The sequence below is a fragment of the Coccinella septempunctata genome, chromosome 4 (genome assembly GCF_907165205.1).
Source record: "Coccinella septempunctata chromosome 4, icCocSept1.1, whole genome shotgun sequence".
Taxonomy (NCBI): Eukaryota; Metazoa; Arthropoda; class Insecta; order Coleoptera; family Coccinellidae; genus Coccinella; species Coccinella septempunctata.
The window spans coordinates 27,063,524-27,081,018 of record NC_058192.1 but is presented as its reverse complement, the minus strand read 5'-3'; the positions used below and the strand labels follow the sequence as shown (position 1 = coordinate 27,081,018).

The 17,495-nt window shown below is 31.3% G+C and overlaps 2 protein-coding genes across 2 annotated transcripts; both read right to left on the bottom strand.

Moving 5' to 3' along the window:
• Positions 1–3,601: 3,601 nt before the first annotated feature.
• LOC123312303 lies at positions 3,602–5,661 on the bottom strand. The gene is made up of 2 exons (XM_044896666.1): positions 5,411–5,661; positions 3,602–4,103 (listed from the first exon to the last, which is right to left on the bottom strand). Exon 2 carries the CDS (start codon positions 4,034–4,036, stop codon positions 3,611–3,613), a length of 426 nt encoding a protein of 141 aa, XP_044752601.1. The 5' UTR covers positions 4,037–4,103; positions 5,411–5,661; the 3' UTR covers positions 3,602–3,610.
• Positions 5,662–10,869: 5,208 nt separating this feature from the next.
• LOC123312302 lies at positions 10,870–11,653 on the bottom strand. Its single transcript, XM_044896665.1, has 2 exons — positions 11,341–11,653; positions 10,870–11,121 (listed from the first exon to the last, which is right to left on the bottom strand). The coding sequence occupies exons 1-2, from the start codon at positions 11,554–11,556 to the stop codon at positions 10,879–10,881; spliced, it is 459 nt and encodes a 152-aa protein (XP_044752600.1). The 5' UTR covers positions 11,557–11,653; the 3' UTR covers positions 10,870–10,878.
• Between the last annotated feature and the right edge of the window lie 5,842 nt (positions 11,654–17,495).

Below are 17,495 nucleotides of genomic sequence, written 5' to 3'. Positions count from 1 at the left end.
AATTTGAAGTTGCGTGTTGTGTTGTGTTGTGCGTATCTGAAAATGGTAAGTTAAATTCAATTCAAGTTATCATAGTATTGAGAAATTAGTCTTAGAGTTTGACTAAACATTTTGATTTGAAAGTAACCAAGTGGATAAAATATATTTAGAAGGAATCTAATACATTTATTTTATAGTTATTAATTCCTAGTGGGCAGTATCGTTTCCATAGTTATAATTTTGAGTTTTGTTTTTCATAATAAGTTATCGAGAATATTGTCATATTGCTTATTTTATTCCACTTGGGTTTCTGAGTTTTAATACCGATTATTAATTCCTATAGGAATGCCCTATAGTGGGCAGTATCGTTTTTCATAATAAGTTATCGAGAATATTGTCATATTGCTTATCTTATTCCACTTGAGTTTCTGAGTTTTAATACCAATTTATAAGATTCTTTATTTTCACTTGAAACTTTTAACAGATTTCAACCTAAAGTAATAAAAAACATGTCATTAAAAACATTGAAAAATTATGGAAAATCATATTGAATACATACCTGAAGTAAAATCGGTTTTAAAAGTCAGAAACCCAAGTGGAATAAGATTAGCAATATGACAATATTCTCAAAAACTTATTATAAACAATTATTATGAGTAACAAAACTCAAAAATAGAACTTTGGTAACGATACTGCCTACTAGGAATCAATAACTATAAAATAAAAGTATTGGATTACTTTTACATATATTCCAGGAACTGTATTTGAAATTAAATCTCTACTGCGTTTTTTTTCTAGAACTATAGATGTAGAATTTAACTATTATTTCTCATCTGATAGTGACAATGTGTTCTAGAAATATTTCGGAAATTCCCATTGATTCTAATTTTCTTCTTATGTTTTTTATTTCTAGAAATTTGAAATTTTATTGAAATATTCCGTAAAAAGTATCGAACTGTTGATAGTGATAGTTTGGATATATTGACATTTTTTGTAATGGTTCAGTTATAATCAAATTTTTGTAAATAATTATATTCTAATATTTGTTTTTGTTGCAGACGATCAAAATCTCAGGAAAGAACGGAAACATCAACCCAAAAAGTTCCATCAATTTTACAAGGTTGGTCATATCCACCCAAGAAAAAATGGAAACTGTGAAAACGGAAGATTTGCGGAAAATAGTGATTATAGGAAACTTCATAGAAAATAATGAGAGTCTGCAGAAAGGGCTGCAGAATTTGTCATGCCCACCAAGCAAGAAGAAAAAATCTTCAGGCCTTCTCGAAGAGAAATTGGAGAAGGCATTTTATATGAAAAATATTTTAGAAGGGGCTGTGCAAGGGAATAAACAAAAAGAAATAGCACATAATGAATTGGCTGAATTATGTGGGAAACGAACGAGGCAAGTCAGATTCAGGCATCATGATTTTATATATACTACTTCTCCCCTTGCTGTGTGCGCAAATAATACTCCAAATCGCAGAAAAAAGGGAAAGAAAAAGCACCGAAAAACTAATGGTAATTGATCGAGAAGATTCAAAGGACATATACTTAAACTATTTAATACACATAAAAATATGCTGACGAACGGAGATTTTTTCGTGATATTTGGATGGTAAATATGTAAATAATACATTTGAATTATACTTTAATTATTCTGTGATATTGATGGTTTCATGAATAATTTTTTTTTAAGAACAAACGAAGATTTTTTCGTTATATTGGAATTGTAAATATGTAAATAATATATTTGAATTGATTGTACATATAGATTGTCCTATGATATTGATGACTTTATAAATATATTTTTCTTAAATATATCTCTTTTTCTCATAAAATCTACATAAAATATATAACATAATATTAAAATTAATAAGATGACAATAAATCAAAGTTGAAACTTTATTTTTGATATTCATCGAGTCATTTTAAATGTCTATACTGCATTCCCATTTATTTTATCACTCGGTTGGCCATAGAAATTTGACACATTCTACTCTGTTTAGTAGAAAAATGTGGGGTTTTGACGCTTTTCAGAAGATTTCTGGTTCTAGTTCAGCGCTATCTTGAACATTCTATATAAAAGTCTCAGTAATCATGTATTTTCTACAAAAAAATTAATTCGAAAATATGTGATTAACATAATTAACGTTTATACAAACTGGTTGAAGGGATTCCTTATCCAGTTATTTGCATGGAAAGTACAAGAGATCAGTCTTTAAATATATTCATTTTTGCAATGGGTGAAATTTGCTTTAGTGACACATAATAATATGCAGTTGCTTGAGAGGAATTAATGTTGGTTATCTTTTTTGGCCTAATGTTGAAGCCGTTGACGAACAGAAGAATCATTCTATTAAATCCGAGTATCGTCAAGAAACACAAATCTGATATTTTATTCCAAAGATTCATATTGCAAAAATTTCGCTAGAAAGTAATTTTGGCTGCAACGACATGCTTTTGGTCACATAAAATTTCGCGTTCCCTCAACCTTTCGTATTTATAATCCATTGATTTTAAAATTTTTCAAGTGATGTCTGTTCCCCTTTATATCACAAATTATTTTTTGCACAATTAAGTAGTGTGTCAATAGATACTGAAGTATTCATTTTTCACATCATAATTCAAAATTTGATGTTTTCCAAGGCTCTGTATGATAATAACTGAAAATGACCAGATGGAAACTGTTCAAAAGAGTTTTAGATGTAAATAGGTGCTTCAAAGAATTTTGTAACAAAATTTAGGAATTCCGGTTAGTGATTAGTTTCAAAGGTTTGATTGATTCGGTCTTTACTTGATGGAAATTCATTTTGAATAAGATGAAATTGAACGACATCTTCCACAAAATATTTTAATAATTTTACAACAATTGTTTCGCTTACAGTGAAGCTTCATCAGGTTTTTACAAAAATAATAATATTTTCAAAGTACCCAATAATGTTCCTCCATATAAACAGAGTAGCTGCGTAAGTAATGAAAGTTTAGTGAATACTTGAATGTTATTCATTCAAATGCGTTATCAAAACCATTAAGGGAATGATGCATTCCTCAAGGTGGATATAGGTACTTGTTGTCCAAGGAATTCAGGCATAATCAACATTAATACCCAGTTGAATGAAAAAAAAACTTGAAACCAATACTAAAAACATTGACTGTCTCCTTTTTCCCCACGAAAATCTCTCAGAAAGAGACTGTCATTTCATTCGGTTTGAACCTAAATGCCTTTAGGCAATATTTCAAAAATTAATGCTAAATTTATCCATTCAAGAAAATGGTTCACCTGAATTATGTTGATATAAATATCTGTTATAAGTATGAATTAACTTAGAGTGGATGCTACAATATTCATTAAATAATTAATCCCAAAAAGTTTCAAATATTCTGACCTCATCCATAATCATAACACAGGCCAACACACATTTTGGTGCCTGCGATTTTTTAACTATTCCTGAATAATTTTTGGATGCAGAATGTGAAAAAGTTCTCAGATTTTGTCTATCAGATCTAGTTTTTGAGATTTTCTGAAAAAATTGTGTATATAATTTACGTTATAACTGTTATTATATATAATATTACTATTGACAGTTAAAAAAAACAAAGACACATGGATTTAAATATTTATTGCAAAAACTTAATTTACATAATTACATAAGTCACTAATCACATAAAAACCTCGACAAAGTAGATTTTTTTCTTTTAATCTGGATGCAAGTAATTCAGCGGATTCCTTTGAGAGATTCAGGTCTCTTATAAGATCGTTTAGTTCTTCTTGATTGAAACACTGCGGAGTTGCTAAATCTGCTTCAAAATCGCTGTCGTTTTCTGATTGAATTCTTTTAACTTCGTCAGACGTTGATGTTTCTGTATCATCTTCTGTCAGTTCGGGTAGACTGCTAAATGATGGAACGGGTATTTCTTCCGAATGCACTACAGGCCTTCTTGCAGAATCTAGATCAGGATATGTCCATTTGTGTCTATTGTTTCTATTTATGCCTTTAATATTAACGAGACAAAAATAGCAGTCGTCATGATGGTTTCGCGGTTCTCTACAAACCATTGGTACACCAAACTTTAGGCACTTCCTCTTTCCAGTTGTCCACTGTCGCAAATGTTCAACACATGTTTTACATATGAAATGTGGGGCCCAAGATTTATCTTGATCTCCTAAATGCACGCCAAAATAGGCAAGATAAGCTCTTTTCACAAAGTCAGAAATCGTTTTTTTGCTCTCTTTCAAAGTGTATTCACCACACACACAACAAAAAACATCGGGATGATTTACACAGGTACGTCTGCTTGTGGATGCCATTGTTTATTGTTTATTGTTGTTAATCAGGACACATACAGGTAATTAAATACCCAAAAAATGGTCACAATTTAGATTAAAAAAAAATAGAAGTACCTTAAAAAAAAAGCAAAAACCACCACAACAGTATACATCATCCATGTGGGCCGAAAGTCAGAATACCGCGATCAATGGTAAGATGTGATAAAATAACTCTTTAGCCTCGACTTGACAGAAATTGTGCTGAGAAAAAATGGGTCAATTACTTCTTTAAAGCTGTTACATTGACTGAGCATTCTATGAACAGGAGAGTTCATAGCGCTATTGGTTTGTCTCTTCGGTTTGTGAAAGATGTCAAATTGCCTAATCCTCCTTATTGGAGCGTAAATATTCAGTCTGGAGGTGATGAAGATACTTTCCAGGTCCCCATTTATCAATTTCCGAAGAAATATGATGTCACCAATACATCAGCGATCCTGAAGTCTGATCATATTGAAATATCGCAATCTTCTATTGTAATTTTCAAATTCATATTACACTTAAATCCTAAAAATCTCAAGAATCTACGTTGAACCTTTTCAAGACGATTAATATACACCAAATAACATGGATTCCATACAATAGATACGAAGTTCAATTTATTGAAAACATAAGCAAAATAGATGATTGCTCTGCAGTTAGAGAAGCATCTACTCTGCCTCAGTATAAATCCTAGCATTCTATTGCATGAAGTGACAACACAATCAACATGTATATCAAATTTCAACTTTGAGTCAAATGTTACTCCCAGATCCCTCACGTGTGATGACCGCTTCAAGATGACATCATGCAACATGTACTGATATGAAAAGATATTTAAATTCCTAGTATAGGAAATTACCTGACATTTTGCTAGGTTCAAGTAGAGACCTCCTGTCTCACAAAAACGCATGAAAGCATTTAAATCATCCTGCAGAAACCGGCAGTCGTGCTCACCTGTGATTCGGAAGAATATTTTTAGATCGTCAGCAAAAAGTAAGATTTGACAGGTTTTAAAACAGTTTATTATGTTATTAATGTAAATAACGAAGAGTAGGGGACCTAATTGGGAACCCTGAGGAACACCAGAAGTTGACATGAAATACCTGGATTTAAAACCTTCTATAGAAACGTACTGTGACCGATTAAGTAAATATGATTCAAACCATCGAAGAAGCGAGCCGCAAACCCCAACCGCCAGCGGTCTGGAAAACAATTTTTGAGTAGTTATCCTATCAAAGGCTTTGCTGAAATCAGTATATATGCAGTCCACCTGAATTCCACAATCAAGGTTCTCCTGCAAATACTCAACGAAAGATACCAAATTTGTTTCTATTGAGCGACCCTTAACAAAACCGTGCTGTTCAGGAATGATCTGAGTTTTTATCAAATGAAACAAATGTGGATAAATCAATGTTTCGAATATCCTCTCGAAGATACACAGCTTGCTAATTGGTCTGTAGTTCTCAATCTGATCTCTACTGCCGGATTTAAATATGGGGGTAATGGAGGCTACCTTCCATCGGTTCGGGAAAACTCCACTTTCCAGCGATTTGTTAAAAATGATTGTCAAAGGATACGATAATTGTACACTGCAAGCTTGAACAAAGCAACCAGGAATTAAATCCGGCTCTGAACCTTTCCGAACATTCAATCCTCTGAGCGCAGCCTCCACATCATCTCTTGCTAAAGTAATATGACTTAGATTACATGTACTGAATTGACTGTACCGGTCGCTATCATCATCAATTTTGCTGTTCGATTGTACATAAACACTTTCGAAGAATTTAGCAAAGAGATTACTTATTTCATGAGCTCCAGTTGCGGTTTCATCATTCAACGACATAGAGTTAGGATAGGTGGAAAACTTATTCTTAGAAGAGACAAAATCAAAGAATTTTTTTGGATTATTCAATAAATCAGACTCAATTGAATCTTTATAGTTTTCGAAATCTTGTTTGACTGAATATTTGCATCTAGAGCGTAGAGTCCTAAATTCAAGCTGATCGGATATATTATGATATATTTTCCACTTTTTATGGAATTTCCTCTTACGTTTTATCAATTCAATAGTCTCATAGGAGAGCCATTGTTTCAGTTTAGTGTCTTGATACTACAAAACGACCAAAATTTACACAAAATGATAGCACAACTTCACTTGGGAAAACTAAGTAATATACTAAATCAAGTACAGCCAAGCAGGTATAGAAGGATCGGGTCATAGGCAATTATAGGTATAAAAGTAATTAAGAGCATTGTATTGAGTAGTTCCTAGTATAGGAACATTGGGTCAGGGACAATTCCAGGTATCCATTTGGCTAATTAGATTCTGGGAAATTTCTATTTTGACGATTAAGTACATGTTTATCTCTTTATTTGTTGTCCTTTATCAGAAAAAAATATACCATTTAACCTGTAACGTGTATCTCATAAAATAGAGCTGATAGAAAAAATCTGGTGGCATTTTTGGAATCAGCACATTAAAAATATCTAAAATCAGATGTTAGATTTCCGGCACCAAATTTATTTTTTTCATTTTGTTGGCCTGTGTAATCATGCAACAGACAAATATGAAATCTAGTTATTAAAATACAATGAGTTCATTCAAAAAGAAATATAAGAACAAATATTTACTTGTAAAACAGATTCATTAGAAGGTATTGTTCTAATTTTAATACAATTTTGCCAATTGATGGAAATCAAAAGCTTCTAACGTTTTGAAAACAATCGTATTCTATTATTTCAGAAACTCCTCATATTAAATATCACAATCGAAAATAAAAAAATATATATATATATATAAATCATAACCAGAAACCCATAAATTTTTCGCCAATTTGAAAAAAAGTTATTTTTACTCCAGTAACTTCGCACTTAATCAAAGGAACAATAAGTATGGAAACTAAATAATAGTAAAGTTTTACTAGGTACCAAATACATTAAGATACGCAAGCGCATCTGTCAAGTGATTCCTCTACTAAGCGGACAATCATAGAAGAGTAGGGGTAACTCAGAAAAAGCTGGCAGGTAGAAAAAAGAAAGTTTCTCATTTTATACCGATAGTTTGAAGAGTAGAGTGCACGTCCCATTGAGATTGAACAGTTGAATTTGAAGTTGCGTGTTGTGTTGTGTTGTGCGTATCTGAAAATGGTAAGTTAAATTCAATTCAAGTTATCATAGTATTGAGAAATTAGTCTTAGAGTTTGACTAAACATTTTGATTTGAAAGTAACCAAGTGGATAAAATATATTTAGAAGGAATCTAATACATTTATTTTATAGTTATTAATTCCTAGTGGGCAGTATCGTTTCCATAATTATAATTTTGAGTTTTGTTTTTCATAATAAGTTATCGAGAATATTGTCATATTGCTCATCTTATTCCACTTGGGTTTCTGAGTTTTAATACCGATTTATAAGATTCTTCATTCTCACTTGAAACTTTTAACAGATTTTAACCTGAAGTAATAAAAAACATGTCATTAAAAACATTGAAAAATTATGGAAAATCATATTGAATACATACCTGAAGTAAAATCGGTTTTAGAAGTCAGAAACCCAAGTGGAATAAGATTAGCAATATGACAATATTCTCAAAAACTTATTATGAACGATTATTATGAGAAACAAAACTTAAAAATAAAACTTTGGTAACGATAGTGCCTACTAGGAATCAATAACTATAAAATAAAAGTATTGGATTACTTTTACATATATTCCAGGAACTGTATTTGACATTAAATCTCTACTGCGTTTTTTTTCTAGAACTATAGATGTAGAATTTAACTAATATTTCCCATCTGATAGTGACAAAATGTTCTAGAAATATTTCGGAAATTCCCATTGATTCTAATTTTCTTCTTATGTTTTTTATTCCTAGAAATTTGAAATTTTATTAAAATATTCCGTGAATAGTATCGAACTGTTGATAGTGATAGTTTGAATGTATCGACATTTTTTGTAATGGTTCAGTTATAATCGAATTTTTGTAAATAATTATATTCTAATATTTGTTTTTGTTGCAGACGATCAAAATCTCAGGAAAGAACGGAAACATCAACCCAAAAAGTTCCATCAATTTTACAAGGTTGGTCATATCCACCCAAGAAAAAATGGAAACTGTGAAAACGGAAGATTTGCGGAAAATAGTGATTATAGGAAACTTCATAGAAAATAATGAGAGTCTGCAGAAAGGGCTGCAGAATTTGTCATGCCCACCAAGCAAGAAGAAAAAATCTTCAGGCCTTCTCGAAGAGAAATTGGAGAAGGCATTTTATATGAAAAATATTTTAGAAGGGGCCGTGCAAGGGAATAAACAAAAAGAAATAGCACATAATGAATTGGCTGAATTATGTGGGAAACGAACGAGGCAAGTCAGATTCAGGCATCATGATTTTATATATACTACTTCTCCCCTTGCTGTGTGCGCAAATAATACTCCAAATCGCAGAAAAAAGGGAAAGAAAAAGCACCGAAAAACTAATGGTAATTGATCGAGAAGATTCAAAGGACATATACTTAAACTATTTAATACACATAAAAATATGCTGACGAACGGAGATTTTTTCGTGATATTTGGATGGTAAATATGTAAATAATACATTTGAATTATACTTTAATTATTCTGTGATATTGATGGTTTCATGAATAATTTTTTTTTAAGAACAAACGAAGATTTTTTCGTTATATTGGAATTGTAAATATGTAAATAATATATTTGAATTGATTGTACATATAGATTGTCCTATGATATTGATGACTTTATAAATATATTTTTCTTAAATATATCTCTTTTTCTCATAAAATCTACATAAAATATATAACATAATATTAAAATTAATAAGATGACAATAAATCAAAGTTGAAACTTTATTTTTGATATTCATCGAGTCATTTTAAATGTCTATACTGCATTCCCATTTATTTTATCACTCGGTTGGCCATAGAAATTTGACACATTCTACTCTGTTTAGTAGAAAAATGTGGGGTTTTGACGCTTTTCAGAAGATTTCTGGTTCTAGTTCAGCGCTATCTTGAACATTCTATATAAAAGTCTCAGTAATCATGTATTTTCTACAAAAAAATTAATTCGAAAATATGTGATTAATATAATTAACGTTTATACAAACTGGTTGAAGGGATTCCTTATCCAGTTATTTGCATGGAAAGTACAAGAGATCAGTCTTTAAATATATTCATTTTTGCAATGGGTGAAATTTGCTTTAGTGACACATAATAATATGCAGTTGCTTGAGAGGAATTAATTTTGGTTATCTTTTTTGGCCTAATGTTGAAGCCGTTGACGAACAGAAGAATCATTCTATTAAATCCGAGTATCGTCAAGAAACACAAATCTGATATTTTATTCCAAAGATTCATATTGCAAAAATTTCGCTAGAAAGTAATTTTGGCTGCAACGACATGCTTTTGGTCACATAAAATTTCGCGTTCCCTCAACCTTTCGTATTTATAATCCATTGATTTTAAAATTTTTCAAGTGATGTCTGTTCCCCTTTATATTACAAATTATTTTTTGCACAATTAAGTAGTGTGTCAATAGATACTGAAGTATTCATTTTTCACATCATAATTCAAAATTTGATGTTTTCCAAGGCTCTGTATGATAATAACTGAAAATGACCAGATGGAAACTGTTCAAAAGAGTTTTAGATGTAAATAGGTGCTTCAAAGAATTTTGTAACAAAATTTAGGAATTCCGGTTAGTGATTAGTTTCAAAGGTTTGATTGATTCGGTCTTTACTTGATGGAAATTCATTTTGAATAAGATGAAATTGAACGACATCTTCCACAAAATATTTTAATAATTTTACAACAGTTGTTTCGCTTACAGTGAAGCTTCATCAGGTTTTTACAAAAATAATAATATTTTCAAAGTACCCAATAATGTTCCTCCATATAACCAGAGTAGCTGCGTAAGTAATGAAAGTTTAGTGAATACTGGAAGTTATTCATTCAAATGCGTTATCAACACCATTAAGGGAATGATGCATTCCTCAAGGTGGATATAGGTACTTGTTGTCCAAGGAATTCAGGCATAATCAACATTAATACCCAGTTGAATGAAAAAAAAACTTGAAACCAATACTAAAAACATTGACTGTCTCCTTTTTCCCCACAAAAATCTCTCAGAAAGAGACTGTCATTTCATTCGGTTTGAACCTAAATGCCTTTAGGCAATATTTCAAAAATTAATGCTAAATTTATCCATTCAAGAAAATGGTTCACCTGAATTATGTTGATATAAATATCTGTTATAAGTATGAATTAACTTAGAGTGGATGCTACAATATTCATTAAATAATTAATCCCAAAAAGTTTCAAATATTCTGACCTCATCCATAATCATAACACAGGCCAACACACATTTTGGTGCCTGCGATTTTTTAACTATTCCTGAATAATTTTTGGATGCAGAATGTGAAAAAGTTCTCAGATTTTGTCTATCAGATCTAGTTTTTGAGATTTTCTGAAAAAATTGTGTATATAATTTACGTTATAACTGTTATTATATATAATATTACTATTGACAGTTAAAAAAAACAAAGACACATGGATTTAAATATTTATTGCAAAAACTTAATTTACATAATTACATAAGTCACTAATCACATAAAAACCTCGACAAAGTAGATTTTTTTCTTTTAATCTGGATGCAAGTAATTCAGCGGATTCCTTTGAGAGATTCAGGTCTCTTATAAGATCGTTTAGTTCTTCTTGATTGAAACACTGCGGAGTTGCTAAATCTGCTTCAAAATCGCTGTCGTTTTCTGATTGAATTCTTTTAACTTCGTCAGACGTTGATGTTTCTGTATCATCTTCTGTCAGTTCGGGTAGACTGCTAAATGATGGAACGGGTATTTCTTCCGAATGCACTACAGGCCTTCTTGCAGAATCTAGATTAGTATATGTCCATTTGTCTCTATTGTTTCTATTTATGCCTTTAATATTAACGAGACAAAAATAGCAGTCGTCATGATGGTTTCGCGGTTCTCTACAAACCATTGGTACACCAAACTTTAGGCACTTCCTCTTTCCAGTTGTCCACTGTCGCAAATGTTCAACACATGTTTTACATATGAAATGTGGGGCCCAAGATTTATCTTGATCTCCTAAATGCACGCCAAAATAGGCAAGATAAGCTCTTTTCACAAAGTCAGAAATCGTTTTTTTGCTCTCTTTCAAAGTGTATTCACCACACACATAACAAAAAACATCGGGATGATTTACACAGGTACGTCTGCTTGTGGATGCCATTGTTTATTGTTTATTGTTGTTAATCAGGACACATACAGGTAATTAAATACCCAAAAAATGGTCACAATTTAGATTAAAAAAAAATAGAAGTACCTTAAAAAAAAAGCAAAAACCACCACAACAGTATACATCATCCATGTGGGCCGAAAGTCAGAATACCGCGATCAATGGTAAGATGTGATGAAATAACTCTTTAGCCTCGACTTGACAGAAATTGTGCTGAGAAAAAATGGGTCAATTACTTCTTTAAAGCTGTTACATTGACTGAGCATTCTATGAACAGGAGAGTTCATAGCGCTATTGGTTTGTCTCTTCGGTTTGTGAAAGATGTCTAATTGCCTAATCCTCCTTATTGGAGCGTAAATATTCAGTCTGGAGGTGATGAAGATACTTTCCAGGTCCCCATTTATCAATTTCCGAAGAAATATGATGTCACCAATACATCAGCGATCCTGAAGTCTGATCATATTGAAATATCGCAATCTTCTATTGTAATTTTCAAATTCATATTACACTTAAATCCTAAAAATCTCAAGAATCTACGTTGAACCTTTTCAAGACGATTAATATACACCAAATAACATGGATTCCATACAATAGATACGAAGTTCAATTTATTGAAAACATAAGCAAAATAGATGATTGCTCTGCAGTTAGAGAAGCATCTACTCTGCCTCAGTATAAATCCTAGCATTCTATTGCATGAAGTGACAACACAATCAACATGTATATCAAATTTCAACTTTGAGTCAAATGTTACTCCCAGATCCCTCACGTGTGATGACCGCTTCAAGATGACATCATGCAACATGTACTGATATGAAAAGATATTTAAATTCCTAGTATAGGAAATTACCTGACATTTTGCTAGGTTCAAGTAGAGACCTCCTGTCTCACAAAAACGCATGAAAGCATTTAAATCATCCTGCAGAAACCGGCAGTCGTGCTCACCTCTGATTCGGAAGAATATTTTTAGATCGTCAGCAAAAAGTAAGATTTGACAGGTTTTAAAACAGTTTATTATGTTATTAATGTAAATAACGAAGAGTAGGGGACCTAATTGGGAACCCTGAGGAACACCAGAAGTTGACATGAAATACCTGGATTTAAAACCTTCTATAGAAACGTACTGTGACCGATTAAGTAAATATGATTCAAACCATCGAAGAAGCGAGCCGCAAACCCCAACCGCCAGCGGTCTGGAAAACAATTTTTGAGTAGTTATCCTATCAAAGGCTTTGCTGAAATCAGTATATATGCAGTCCACCTGAATTCCACAATCAAGGTTCTCCTGCAAATACTCAACGAAAGATACCAAATTTGTTTCTATTGAGCGACCCTTAACAAAACCGTGCTGTTCAGGAATGATCTGAGTTTTTACCAAATGAAACAAATGTGGATAAATCAATGTTTCGAATATCCTCTCGAAGATACACAGCTTGCTAATTGGTCTGTAGTTCTCAATCTGATCTCTACTGCCGGATTTAAATATGGGGGTAATGGAGGCTACCTTCCATCGGTTCGGGAAAACTCCACTTTCCAGCGATTTGTTAAAAATGATTGTCAAAGGATACGATAATTGTACACTGCAAGCTTGAACAAAGCAACCAGGAATTAAATCCGGCTCTGAACCTTTCCGAACATTCAATCCTCTGAGCGCAGCCTCCACATCATCTCTTGCTAAAGTAATATGACTTAGATTACATGTACTGAATTGACTGTACCGGTCGCTATCATCATCAATTTTGCTGTTCGATTGTACATAAACACTTTCGAAGAATTTAGCAAAGAGATTACTTATTTCATGAGCTCCAGTTGCGGTTTCATCATTCAACGACATAGAGTTAGGATAGGTGGAAAACTTATTCTTAGAAGAGACAAAATCAAAGAATTTTTTTGGATTATTCAACAAATCAGACTCAATTGAATCTTTATAGTTTTCGAAATCTTGTTTGACTGAATATTTGCATCTAGAGCGTAGAGTCCTAAATTCAAGCTGATCGGATATATTATGATATATTTTCCACTTTTTATGGAATTTCCTCTTACGTTTTATCAATTCAATAGTCTCATAGGAGAGCCATTGTTTCAGTTTAGTGTCTTGATACTACAAAACGACCAAAATTTACACAAAATGATAGCACAACTTCACTTGGGAAAACTAAGTAATATACCAAATCAAGTACAGCCAAGCAGGTATAGAAGGATCGGGTCATAGGCAATTATAGGTATAAAAGTAATTAAGAGCATTGTATTGAGTAGTTCCTAGTATAGGAACATTGGGTCAGGGACAATTCCAGGTATCCATTTGGCTAATTAGATTCTGGGAAATTTCTATTTTGACGATTAAGTACATGTTTATCTCTTTATTTGTTGTCCTTTATCAGAAAAAAATATACCATTTAACCTGTAACGTGTATCTCATAAAATAGAGCTGATAGAAAAAATCTGGTGGCATTTTTGGAATCAGCACATTAAAAATATCTAAAATCAGATGTTAGATTTCCGGCACCAAATTTTTTTTTCATTTTGTTGGCCTGTGTAATCATGCAACAGACAAATATGAAATCTAGTTATTAAAATACAATGAGTTCATTCAAAAAGAAATATAAGAACAAATATTTACTTGTAAAACAGATTCATTAGAAGGTATTGTTCTAATTTTAATACAATTTTGCCAATTGATGGAAATCAAAAGCTTCTAACGTTTTGAAAACAATCGTATTCTATTATTTCAGAAACTCCTCATATTAAATATCACAATCGAAAATAAAAATATATATATATATATATATATATAAATCATAACCAGAAACCCATAAATTTTTCGCCAATTTGAAAAAAAGTTATTTTTACTCCAGTAACTTCGCACTTAATCAAAGGAACAATAAGTATGGAAACTAAATAATAGTAAAGTTTTACTAGGTACCAAATACATTAAGATACGCAAGCGCATCTGTCAAGTGATTCCTCTACTAAGCGGACAATCATAGAAGAGTAGGGGTAACTCAGAAAAAGCTGGCAGGTAGAAAAAAGAAAGTTTCTCATTTTATACCGATAGTTTGAAGAGTAGAGTGCACGTCCCATTGAGATTGAACAGTTGAATTTGAAGTTGCGTGTTGTGTTGTGTTGTGCGTATCTGAAAATGGTAAGTTAAATTCAATTCAAGTTATCATAGTATTGAGAAATTAGTCTTAGAGTTTGACTAAACATTTTGATTTGAAAGTAACCAAGTGGATAAAATATATTTAGAAGGAATCTAATACATTTATTTTATAGTTATTAATTCCTAGTGGGCAGTATCGTTTCCATAGTTATAATTTTGAGTTTTGTTTTTCATAATAAGTTATCGAGAATATTGTCATATTGCTTATCTTATTCCACTTGGGTTTCTGAGTTTTAATACCGATTTATAAGATTCTTTATTCTCACTTGAAACTTTTAACAGATTTTAACCTGAAGTAATAAAAAACATGTCATTAAAAACATTGAAAAATTATGGAAAATCATATTGAATACATACCTGAAGTAAAATCGGTTTTAGAAGTCAGAAACCCAAGTGGAATAAGATTAGCAATATGACAATATTCTCAAAAACTTATTATGAACGATTATTATGAGAAACAAAACTTAAAAATAAAACTTTGGTAACGATAGTGCCTACTAGGAATCAATAACTATAAAATAAAAGTATTGGATTACTTTTACATATATTCCAGGAACTGTATTTGACATTAAATCTCTACTGCGTTTTTTTTCTAGAACTATAGATGTAGAATTTAACTAATATTTCCCATCTGATAGTGACAAAATGTTCTAGAAATATTTCGGAAATTCCCATTGATTCTAATTTTCTTCTTATGTTTTTTATTCCTAGAAATTTGAAATTTTATTGAAATATTCCGTGAATAGTATCGAACTGTTGATAGTGATAGTTTGAATGTATCGACATTTTTTGTAATGGTTCAGTTATGATCAAATTTTTGTAAATAATGATATTCTAATATTTGTTTTTGTTGCAGACGATCAAAATCTCAAGAAAGAACGGAAACATCAACCCAAAAAGTTCCATTTATTTTACAAGGTTGGTCATATCAACCCAAGAAAAAATGGAAACTGTGAACACGGAAGATTTGCGGAAAATAGTGATTATAGGAAACTTCATAGAAAATAATGAGAGTCTGCAGAAAGGGCTGCAGAATTTGTCAAGCCCACCAAGCAAGAAGAAAAAATCTTCAGGCCTTCTCGAAGAGAAATTGGAGAAGGCATTTTATATGAAAAATATTTTAGAAGGGGCTGTGCAAGGGAATAAACAAAAAGAAATAGCACATAATGAATTGGCTGAATTATGTGGGAAACGAACGAGGCAAGTCAGATTCAGGCATCATGATTTTATATATACTACTTCTCCCCTTGCTGTGTGCGCAAATAATACTCCAAATCGCAGAAAAAAGGGAAAGAAAAAGCACCAAAAAACTAATGGTAATTGATCGAGAAGATTCAAAGGACATATACTTAAACTATTTAATACATATAAAAATATGCTGACAAACGGAGATTTTTTCGTGATTTTGGATGGTAAATATGTAAATAATACATTTGAATTATACTTTAATTATTCTGTGATATTGATGGTTTCATGAATAATTTTTTTTTAAGAACAAACGAAGATTTTTTCGTTATATTGGAATTGTAAATATGTAAATAATATATTTGAATTGATTGTACATATAGATTGTCCTATGATATTGATGACTTTATAAATATATTTTTCTTAAATATATCTCTTTTTCTCATAAAATCTACATAAAATATATAACATAATATTAAAATTAATAAGATGACAATAAATCAAAGTTGAAACTTCATTTTTGATATTCATCGAGTCATTTTAAATGTCTATACTGCATTCCCATTTATTTTATCACTCGGTTGGCCATAGAAATTTGACACATTCTACTCTGTTTAGTAGAAAAATGTGGGGTTTTGACGCTTTTCAGAAGATTTCTGGTTCTAGTTCAGCGCTATCTTGAACATTCTATATAAAAGTCTCAGTAATCATGTATTTTCTACAAAAAAATTAATTCGAAAATATGTGATTAACATAATTAACGTTTATACAAACTGGTTGAAGGGATTCCTTATCCAGTTATTTGCATGGAAAGTACAAGAGATCAGTCTTTAAATATATTCATTTTTGCAATGGGTGAAATTTGCTTTATTGACACATAATAATATGCAGTTGCTTGAGAGGAATTAATGTTGGTTATCTTTTTTGGCCTGATGTTGAAGCCGTTGACGAACAGAAGAATCATTCTATTAAATCCGAGTATCGTCAAGAAACACAAATCTGATATTTTATTCCAAAGATTCATATTGCAAAAATTTCGCTAGAAAGTAATTTTGGCTGCAACGACATGCTTTTGGTCACATAAAATTTCGCGTTCCCTCAACCTTTCGTATTTATAATCCATTGATTTTAAAATTTTTCAAGTGATGTCTGTTCCCCTTTATATTACAAATTATTTTTTGCACAATTAAGTATAGTGTGTCAATAGATACTGAAGTATTCATTTTTCACATCATAATTCAAAATTTGATGTTTTCCAAGGCTCTGTATGATAATAACTGAAAATGACCAGATGGAAACTGTTCAAAAGAGTTTTAGATGTAAATAGGTGCTTCAAAGAATTTTGTAACAAAATTTAGGAATTCCGGTTAGTGATTAGTTTCAAAGGTTTGATTGATTCGGTCTTTACTTGATGGAAATTTATTTTGAATAAGATGAAATTGAACGACATCTTCCACAAAATATTTCAACAATTTTACAACAATTGTTTCGCTTACAGTGAAGCTCCATCAGGTTTTTACAAAAATAATAATATTTTCAAAGTACCCAATAATGTTCCTCCATATAACCAGAGTAGCTGCGTAAGTAA

Coding starts and splice junctions, on each gene's coding strand:
- LOC123312302 (XM_044896665.1), bottom strand. CDS start 11,556: ATGGCATCCACAAGCAGACGTACCTGTGTAAATCATCCCGATGTTTTT. Junction 11,122..11,340: donor AACATTTGCGACAGTGGACA/ACTGGAAAGAGG, acceptor CCCGAACTGACA/GAAGATGATACAGAAACATC.
- LOC123312303 (XM_044896666.1), bottom strand. CDS start 4,036: ATGGTTTGTAGAGAACCGCGAAACCATCATGACGACTGCTATTTTTGT.